Source organism: Zingiber officinale, chromosome 2A (assembly GCF_018446385.1).
Source record: "Zingiber officinale cultivar Zhangliang chromosome 2A, Zo_v1.1, whole genome shotgun sequence".
Classification (NCBI taxonomy): Eukaryota; Viridiplantae; Streptophyta; class Magnoliopsida; order Zingiberales; family Zingiberaceae; genus Zingiber; species Zingiber officinale.
Genome location: NC_055988.1, coordinates 175,883,064 through 175,893,478, shown reverse-complemented (window position 1 = coordinate 175,893,478; position 10,415 = coordinate 175,883,064). Strand labels below are relative to the sequence as shown.

General features: G+C 36.1%; 1 protein-coding gene across 1 annotated transcript; it reads left to right on the top strand.

The window, feature by feature from the left end:
• The first annotated feature begins 8,005 nt into the window (after positions 1 to 8,005).
• LOC122040322 (jacalin-related lectin 19-like) lies at positions 8,006 to 9,057 on the top strand. The gene is made up of 3 exons (XM_042599645.1): positions 8,006 to 8,195; positions 8,282 to 8,469; positions 8,548 to 9,057. Exons 1-3 carry the CDS (start codon positions 8,114 to 8,116, stop codon positions 8,797 to 8,799), a joined length of 522 nt encoding a protein of 173 aa, XP_042455579.1. The 5' UTR covers positions 8,006 to 8,113; the 3' UTR covers positions 8,800 to 9,057.
• Positions 9,058 to 10,415: the final 1,358 nt, after the last annotated feature.

Here is a 10,415-nt window from a genome sequence, read left to right as displayed (position 1 = left end):
TTCTTCGGACAATAATGCAGTTGATTCAGCTTGTAGTTTGTGTGGTAGATCATCACATTTGCTTGATCGGTTCAACTCATTTGTTATGCACATGCAATAGAATAATTTAATCATGGATCAACTCCTTCGCCATTAGAATTAAAAATAAGTATTTTCAAAATTGAAAGTTAATTATAAGGATCCATCAGATCATTGAATTTTTCAATATCTATCCAAACGATCCAACAAATCCATCTTGTGTTCACACCTGAATTAGGGCATTTATTATTTATTTTTATTATCAACGTATCATATCGACAATCATTTCCTTATACTTACTTTATTATTGCGTCATGCTTAGTTTCTTCTCATGACATACCTTTAATTGTTGGTTGTCATCAGGCATGTAAAGAGGGACCGGAAGAATAAAAGATAAGGTTATTAAAGTATTAAAATAGCATGCAACTTGAATCATTATGACAAGAAAAAAGTAATTAATAGTTACTTTGCGCATTACAATAATTCAGTTGATCCTGCAGCTTGTAGTTTGTGGTAGATCATCTCATTTGCTTGCTCGGTTCAACTCGTTTGTGATGCTCATGCAAATAGAATAATTTAATTGATCCTAGTGCGTGGATCAGATCATTTGCCATTAGAAAAAAAAATCACTATTTTAAGAATTGGATGTTTATAATTAATGATCCTAGTGGATCAGATTGACTTTTTCAATGTCTATCCAAATTAACAATCCAATTGATCCATCTTGTGTGCTGTGTGCACACTTGAATTTGGGCATTCATTAATTAGAAAAAGAGTTTTCCTAAGGCCAGCTTCACTTCTTTTAACGGTAAATCTACATGACATTCTGCTCGGCTAACAAATAAATTTATGACTAAAAATTAATTAAATATTATTAATAAATATTATTTTTTAAAAAAATTAAATGTGAAAATAAATGGGAAAGAATATATTATTGATTCATAAAATATAATATTATTTGGACACTCTTAATAATAATCCTAAAATTTTTAAAAATAATTATTTTAACAGGTAGATTCTAGTCATCATTTAACATTGTCCTCCTCTTAATATTAAATTTTTTAGCACATGCCATTTAATTAGTCATCATTTAACATTGTCCTCCTCTGAATATTAAATTTTTACCACATGTCATTTAATGATGTCGTTATATCATTCCCGCATTAATGAAACTCACCTCCTCGGATTTTGATAGAAATAGGAATGAGAATAAAATTTTAGACAAAAATATTCTAAATATATTTGTTTAATTTTTTTTCATATTGCTTTATCTCTTCTTGTTCTTTCGCATTATACTTTCTCTTTCCTCATTATAACATCACATTTTCTCCCTCATCATTCCTTCTCTCTTATCATAGACTCTCTTTCTCCTCATTTTCTCTCATCACACTTTTTTTTCTTCATTCTCTCATCATACTTTATCTCTCCTCATCATCTCTCATCATGCTTTTCTTCCACAACGTATTCGCCTTTTTTTTTGCCACCATGCTTTACTTCCACCACACTCTCTTTCCTTATTTCTCTCTCACCATACTTTCTCTCTCTTCAATCTTTGTCATCACACACACTCTCTATTTAGTTTCTCTCAGCACACTTTCTCTCTCTTTATTCTCACTCATCATATTTTTTCTCTCCTCATCATCCTCTCTCATGATGCTCTCTTCCATCAAACTATTTTTCCTCATTTTTTTCTCATCACACTTTCCCTCTTTTCATTCTTTCCTATCATATTTTCTCTTTTATCACACTTTCTCTCTCATCATATTTTTTTATCACATTCAACTTTCTCTCACATCTATTTTTTCTCTTATTTTTTTCTAAGGGTAAAAAAAAAATTTAGTTTATTTCGAAAGAAAATATTCAGCCAACTAAATATTATTCTTAAGAGTGATACTTATGCTCATATCCATTCTCATTCCATAATACTATGATTCTTATTCCCATTCTGATTTCTAAGAAAGAACTAAACGCTACCTAAGTGTTTAAACTCGTCTTTAGATTTTCTTTGTCTTGGTCTATAAAAGAAGGAAATGGGGTGTCACTCCTGCATGCAATAATCTCTCCACTCCATGGCCTTTTCAATCCTCCATCGCCACCCAATCCTTGGTCGATCGGCCTGCAGGTCTAGCCATGGCTGAGCTCAGCTTAACTGTTTATCAATCCCCCATCGCCATGGGTGGTCGTGCCTAGTGGCATGGCCCGTGACAGATTCGAGTGCCTCACCACGAGCGGTTGTGCCCAATGGCATGGCCCATGCCTGACATCGCCTCCCTACCACCACCTGCCCGTGCCCAACGGTACGAATCGTGCCCTGCTTGGTCGCCTTGCCACGGGTGTTCGTGCCCAGCTGCACTAGATGTGGCTCGCTAGATCCAACGCTCCACGGCCCACACGGGCGCCCGTGCCCAGCGGCACGACCCGTGTGGGGCGTCTAATTTCCAACACTATAAAAGGAGTTCCCCCTCATTTGGATTGGGGATATGGGGGACGAGAGGACTTCATCTTTGTCCTTGGGAGAGGGTTTAATTTCCTCTCTAGGAGAAACCCTAGAGTAATCATCTTCATCCACTACGACTATCTGTTCACCTCCAGCGCAAGGAACCATTCTGAAGACACCAGGAATCTTCTCCCTAAACATTTCTAATCTCCATTCTCTAATTGAATTGTATGAATATTTTTATTAGTGTCTTTGGTTAATAATTCGTTTGTAATGGAGTAGTTCTCTTGATTCTAGGAGGTAGGAAGTAGTCCTTTTGTTATGTGAACATCTTTTCATTCAATCTATTGAGTTTGCATATTACTTGTTCGATGAAATATGTGTTTATTGTCCGAATCTACTGTATTAACATGACCTCGATGCCAAAAGTACAAGATTCGTATCCTATGAGGGTTTGGGGATGAACTGAAAAGAGAACCCGACCCTTTGACCGATAGAAAATCGAGATGCGGAGAGTTAAATACTAAAGTGCAACCAGGTATGCCGCAAGGAACCCTAGGCATTCATAAAACTTAATGGATCAAACCTAATTCGTCGTCATGCAATAGAAAAATAGGGTAATTAGAGGTTGTGGGATCTAGTAACAGGGTCCCCCTAGGTTACGATCATTAAGTACAACCCTTCTGAAAGTAGACGATGATTAGCGTTGATATACTATTTGTATAATCAAAAGTTCACATCGGATATCATAGGATGATCTATCTATATAAATACCAGTAAGGATAGAAAATCAAACATAGATTAGGTATTTACAATCATTTGGGTGAAATCGAAACCCTAGAATTGCCTTCACCACTAAACCTTCTGTGATATCTCTATCTTTCTATTCTGATCACACTCTAACTACCTTCTGTGATCTCTCTATCTTTCTATTCTGATTACACTCTGACTACCTTTTCTGATCTTTCTTTCTTTCTACTGTGATCATACTCTGCTTACCTTCTATGATTACACTCTGTCTTCCTGTCTTGATCATATTCTGCCTTCTCTTTGATTTCTTCCTGTAAGGTTCTTGAGTGCAAAAAATAACATAAGCACAGTGGAATATCATCAAGATCCTTTCCAGAAGATCCATGAGAAGAAAACTGTATATTAGTTGAATTGAGAGTTCTACCTTTGTTGCATAAACACGAACTCCCGACAGTATCTTTGTCCTTAGTGGATCTCAACACGATCAAGTGTTCTTGCCTCTTCTGGTATCCACACGAACATGTTTCGTCCTTTTCACAAACTGAAAAACTTAGAGAAGAAGAACCACCTAAGGTTGTGCTAGTAACCTTCTAAGGGGTCTCGTCCAAGGAGGAAGAAGAGGGTGAAGACAAGGAAGAATACAAGTGTCATTCACCAAAAATGAATCAAAATCCCCTTTTGTATTCATTCAATCAATTGACTTAATTGACATTAATACTCCATTAATCCAATATGTCTTTTGGTCTTCTTCTAATGTATGATTAATTCGAAATTGATCATTCCTCTTCCTTGGTGAATTTGAATTGACCAATTCACTCAATGACTCTAACTCATTAACCCTTATCCATCCAAATTAACTCAATAGTCTAATTCGAATTAGACTCAATCCAATAGTTGGATTCAATTGAGTTTAACTCAATAAGTCTAATTCGGATTAGATTAAATCCAATTATCCATCATATGAACTCATCTCCAAATTAATATGTTCTTTATGTGTGATCCAATAGGTTCTCGTAGAATTGGCAATATCTCTAAAATCGTTTTAGATACATAAGCAATGAGTGATATCTAGCAAGGCATCATTGCTACCCAAGTGACGAGAATATCGAGATCCAACCTAATCTTTCGTGTCTATTATCTTACAAGACTCAATCATTCTATCCTTGATATCTATGATTAATGAGACATAGACCATGTCATTTTCTTATCAATCTTTGTATTTCTTGATCTCTAAGTAGACACACTCAATCAAATAAGTTCAATATCTCATATTGACTAATTTAAGTATAACCATGCATTCTTGTGTCTTAATCAAGGGGTCCACATATATGACTTCCATCATATGGAAGGAATATAGATCTCATCTACATCACTTACATCCTTCCACATAACTTATTGCATACCCAGTAATTGATTTTATAGTTCACCCTGTTATAGGTGGCGTTTGTCAATACTAAAGTATACTACTCCTCATGTAGGGAACCGTAGTGACTTCAGATCTAAGGACTATTCATACTAATAGTCATTATGAGAATGTTTATGACACTCATACAATGATTCATGAAACATTTTTATGGCGGGCCATTCAGTACATATTCTCTAATATATACTCATGTGTCAACCTGATATCTCATATTCATGACTTGTGAAATTAAATTATTCATTGACCTACATGCTAGTCTTAGCATATTAATATTGTCCTTGTATAATAATACTTGAGTAGGAATAGTTAAGAGTAGTATTCTATATATATCTATAATATCTCACTAATAATTCAACCAATTGATATATTGTAGACTACAATCTATTATCCTATGACATTATTATATTTATTCATTATGCACTGAACTGAAGTAAATATAATAATCAACTTTGCCTTTTATTAATTAATGAAATATGATATAAAAAGTGGTATTATCAATCATCTCATAATTGGTACTACTACGGGTTAATACTAGCTAACACTTCCCACCTACTTGATTATATCACCTCTCTCTCTCTCTCTCTCTCTCTCTCTCTCTCTAAACTCTTGTTCTCTTAAGCATTCTTGTGGCCACCCACCATCACGATCGTTTAGATAACTTACTTTGCAAACTTAGTTAGTTCTTAATCAATAGTCCCTATGGATTGATATTTAATTACTTGACGACACTGCCGTGCGCTTGCGGTTTGCACACATCATAAACCTACTTAAAGGATAGAGAAAGTGACATTAGTACAGAGTGGCCTTAAGGTGGACGAATTAGCTTAAGCGAAGGTGCTATTAGGACGATAGAGCATATTGAGATGATGTCTGCTGCTGAAACTGAGATTGAGTCTGAAATCGAGAGCCTTTGCTGGCAAACTACAATTGAGATGAAATTTGAGACTGAGACGAAATTTGAGACTGAGACGGAGATGAAGTTTGTAACTGAGAGCCTTTGCTAGGAGTATAAGACTGAGATGGTGTCTGAGACCGAGACAGAGATGAAGTCTGAAACTGAAAGCCTTTTTTGGGAGCCTAAGACTGAGATGGAGTCTAAGACCGAGAGCCTTCACGGGGAATCCGAGACTAAGACAGAGTCTGAGACTGAGACAAAGATGAAGTCTGATACCAAGAGTCTTTGCTTGGAGTTTAAGACTGAGATGAAGTCTGAGATTGAAATGGAGTCTGTGACAGAGAGCCTTTTCAGGGAATCCTAGACTGAGATGGAGTTTGAAACTGAGATAGAGTGTAAGACCGAGATGGAGATGAAGTCTGAAATAGAGAGCTTTTGCTGGGAGTCTAAGTCTGAGATAAAGTTTGAGAAGACTAAGATGGAGTCTGAGACCGAGACGGAGCCTGAGACTAAGACGGAGTCTGAGATCGAGACAGAGCTTGAGATTGAGATGAAGTGTTGTCAGTCAGATCTGAGTCCCATCCAATCGGAGTTAATCTTCCATTGGGTCAAGTTTGACTTGTCGTGACTTTGACAGACAAGTTAGGTTAGCAGGACTATTACACATAAGAGCGAAAGAGATCCACCGCATCACATTACAATAACAAAATTTTATATCAATAAGTTTAGAAACATATGATCAAAAGAAATTTAAAATGTTCAAATCTCCTAAACTACCCTAAGAACTAAAAACTCATCCGATCCAATTCAAAAAAATTAAGCTCAGGAAATTTAATTTTAATAAATTCTCTGAAATATTTTTAGGCAAGGCGATGAAATAGAATCGGATAAATTCAACTAAATTCATGTCAACCCCTAATTCCTATCATAAACGGGACATATATTTTTGAAATACAACAAATAGGTAATCTTATTCTGTACTCTCGTAGCTTTTATGCTTTTAATTAATTAATTAATTTTGAATTGATTGATTAATTAACTAATTAGGTGACGTCGTGCAAGTGGCGTAGATTATTAGGTGACGTCATGGAATTAGTTACGTATGTTGTCATATTAGAATTGTGCTGTCCTTTTGCTAGCTGTAAACTGGTGCGATCACATGGCATGATGGGGGGTACTAGCTAGTGTGGATGCAATAGACAGACATCTATTAATAGCTTAATTGATGTTCAGAAAATCAAATTAAACTGACTGTACGTATATATATATATATATATATATATATATATATATATATATATATATATATTAATTCAGTAATTCCGATTTTTAAATTAATTCTATCTATCTATCTCTCTTTAAAAAGTTTGTTTGTTTTTTTGCTTTTTTGCTTTTTTTGTTGATAAACGAACCAATCTCTTAACTTGTTTATCCATCATGTGAAGAGGGATAGAAGATAACGTTATGAAAGTCTTAAAATATATATATAGCATGTAACTTGAATCATTAATTATGAGAACGAAAAAGTAATATATATATATAGTTGACTTGGGTATTAATTCTCTGGACAATATATAATTCATGATCTAGCTTGTAGTTTGTGAGGTAGATGATGATCTCATTTGCTAGCTTGCTCGCGCGGTTCAACTCATTTGTGATGCACATGCAATAAAATAATTTAATTAATTGATCCTAGTGCATGGATCAACTCATTCACCATTAGAATTAAAAATAAGTATTTTCAGAATTGGAAGTTAATTATAATGATCCTAGAGTGGATCAGGTCAGATCATTGACTTTTTCAATATCTATCCAAATTAACAATCCAATTGATCCAGCTTGAGTGCACACTTGCATTCGGGCATTTATTAGAAAAAGAGTTTTTCAAAGGGTAATTAACTAGGGCAGCTTCTCTTCTCTTAATATCAAATTTTCAGCATGTACATGTAGTCATTTAATAATGATATTGATTATCATTTCCTTAAACTGTACTTGCTTAATTTATTATTGAGTCAGCTTAATTATTTTCTTCGCATAACACATTACACATTACACATACCTTTAATTAGTTGTCATCATGCATGTAAAGAGCTAGCTAGGGACAAGAAGAATAAAAGATAACGTTATGAAAGTATTAAAATAGCATGCAACTTGAATCATATACATAGTTGACTTGTGTATTAATTAATTAATTAATTAATTAATTGATCCAGCTTGTAGGTAGATATGATCATCTCATTTGCTTAATTGCTCGGTTCAACTCATTTGTTTGCCGTATTTAAATTAAGCGTAATAATATAATTGTCCTTAATTCGGCTAGCCGTAATTAAAATACTGGTGTAATCACGTGCAACACCGAGTGTTTAAACCATGATATAATAATCATGATAAGATCTAAGGGCCTTCTCGTCTTTAATTCGATCGGTCTCTTTATGGGTAGTGTCTGTCTGCCTGTCTGTCTATAAAAGAAGGAAATGGGGTATCACTCCTCCATGCAATAATCTCTATTCTTCTCTCCTCTCCTTGGCCTTTTAATTCAATCCTCCATCGCCACCCCATCCTCGATCGATTGGCCTGCAGGTAGATAGCCATGGCTGAACCCAGCTTAACTCCCGATGTAGAGGTCAACGAGTGCTTCACCGAGTTATACAAATCCAGCGAGCAGAACATCAGTGAGAATCTATATATATTCTCCTATATATATATATAGGCCTATCTCTTCTAATTAATGACAATTTACATTCTGATCGATGTTTAGCTCTTAAGGTTGGGCCATGGGGAGGCAACGGGCAAAACTTTGACATTATAAGTGACTCCCAATTAATCACAAAGGTTGTAGTCAAATCAGGAGATGTCGTCGACTATTTGGAGATCTTCTATTCTGTGGGCGGTAATTCAGTGACATCATACTCAGCAGGCGGCAGTGGCGGTGATTCCACCAATAAGGCACGTACCAACATTCTAGCTATATATATAGCTTAATTAATTAGTCTTAACTATCATATCAATTTTGAAATTTTGCAGATTCCACTAGACGAAGGTGAATATATCAATTGGATCTCTGGGTCCGTCATTAATGATTACAACAGCCAAACTTGTATCACTCAGCTTGGATTTAAAACCAACCGGGGGAACGAGTATGGGCCTTTTGGCAATAAAGAAGGTAGCGACGGGACGGGGTTCACTATTCCATTCGTTGACGGTCGAATTGTTGGATTCTTTGGCGTGTCCGGCAAGTATATAAATGCGATCGGAGTCTATGCGGCTCCTAATTAATTGGCCATCTATTGAGCTGAGTCAATATATATATATCATCCATTATATTCTGGCTTGGCTTCTTCGCTTTGCTTCATATATCGTGAGAGCTAATAATGTTTTAAATAAATAAATTTGGTAGTTAATTGTGTTTTAAAATAAAATGGATGATATCAGTCAATTTATGTATGTTTTGCATGTTTGCAAGCTAGCTACGTACGTATATACTAGCTAGCTAGCTAGTTTCATTTGCTCTAATAAATTGTGTTGTTTTTCTCATGAGTTTTAATGCAATTTTTTTACGCCACTTTATTTCATTTGATCTAACAAAACTAAAGATATCTTCTTTATTTGTTCCAATATATTTTGTTTACACCGAGAAAATGTGAATGCAGAAGGTACGTGACTGTAAGAAAATAAATTTGAGATCAACTTGTAAATAAATTTTTATAAGTAAATATAAATACAAATATATATTTGTCAAAAAGAAATATGTTTTAAAAAGGGTGGCCGACTCTGGTAAGGACAGCCTATGCCGCTCGACTGTATATTGCGAAGCCGAAGATTTGATATTGAGATAACAGGGAGCTAAGTTCCATAGTTTCAGCCGATTCTATGATTGATTTGTCATATGTTGGGATACAATTACCTTTGAAGGATGGAAATTAAACTGAGTCCCGAGAGATCCGATCGATATTTTGAACTGATCGTTCTTATGTTAGGAAGCTTGCCCCTGATGTAATATGAGATCTGGAAGTGCGGTCGGGCCCATACTGAGGTGCCTTGCATACCAACCTTGCGTAGGAAGTGGAGACGCTAATCCCAGTGAACCCGACTGGCATTGTGCTCAACCAGTACCAACCTTAGCGGTCCGAATAGTCATTTGATCGGTCATCTATATGCTGAGAGTTGCACTCCGAGAGTGGAAAGCTGGGGCCCTTGACTCCGGTTGAATATATGGTTGACCATCCTTGTGGTAGACCGACCAACTATTAAACCCGATCGGAGTTTTAGCTGACCACCCATGAAAGGCGGAGTGAATCACTAGGTCCCTTGAGTCTGATCGGCCCTTAGGCCGGTCGTCCTAGTATTGAAGGTCTTAGCACTGGTGAGCAGCGAAGTCCTGTTGAGAGTAGTGCGCTGGCTGCCACCTTTCCTTGACTTTGGCCATCACCTCATCTTGACTTTGACTAACACGTCATACCTACGCCCGCCCACAACATACTGTATCACTAGCCTCCCCTTCAAATTTAGTCAAAGGAGGTTCGTAGCCGACTGACTAGACCCAAGTCTAATTGCCATCTAATCGCCTGATTTAATAGTCCGACCGACCGGACGTGCTTTCGCTCACCCATTTTTCGCTAGGCTTAATTCATTTTCTTAAAAAATGCATGTCAGATGTTCAATATGCCAAGCAATGTGTCGATGATACGCGAGAAGATATTTTTCAGCATAATAATTCAGTTATCTTGTCTATTATAAATGCTCATTTATGGGCATATGACACGTGTACCATTACCTCATTCTTTGAAGCGACAGCTGACACACGCCTTATCATATAGACCAACAACACTCCCTCCATTGTATATAAAGTGGGTACATCTCTCTTTGACTCCTATATTTATCCTTGTGCATGA

Coding starts and splice junctions, on each gene's coding strand:
- LOC122040322 (XM_042599645.1), top strand. CDS start 8,114: ATGGCTGAACCCAGCTTAACTCCCGATGTAGAGGTCAACGAGTGCTTC. Junction 8,196..8,281: donor ATCCAGCGAGCAGAACATCA/GTGAGAATCTAT, acceptor ATCGATGTTTAG/CTCTTAAGGTTGGGCCATGG. Junction 8,470..8,547: donor GCGGTGATTCCACCAATAAG/GCACGTACCAAC, acceptor GAAATTTTGCAG/ATTCCACTAGACGAAGGTGA.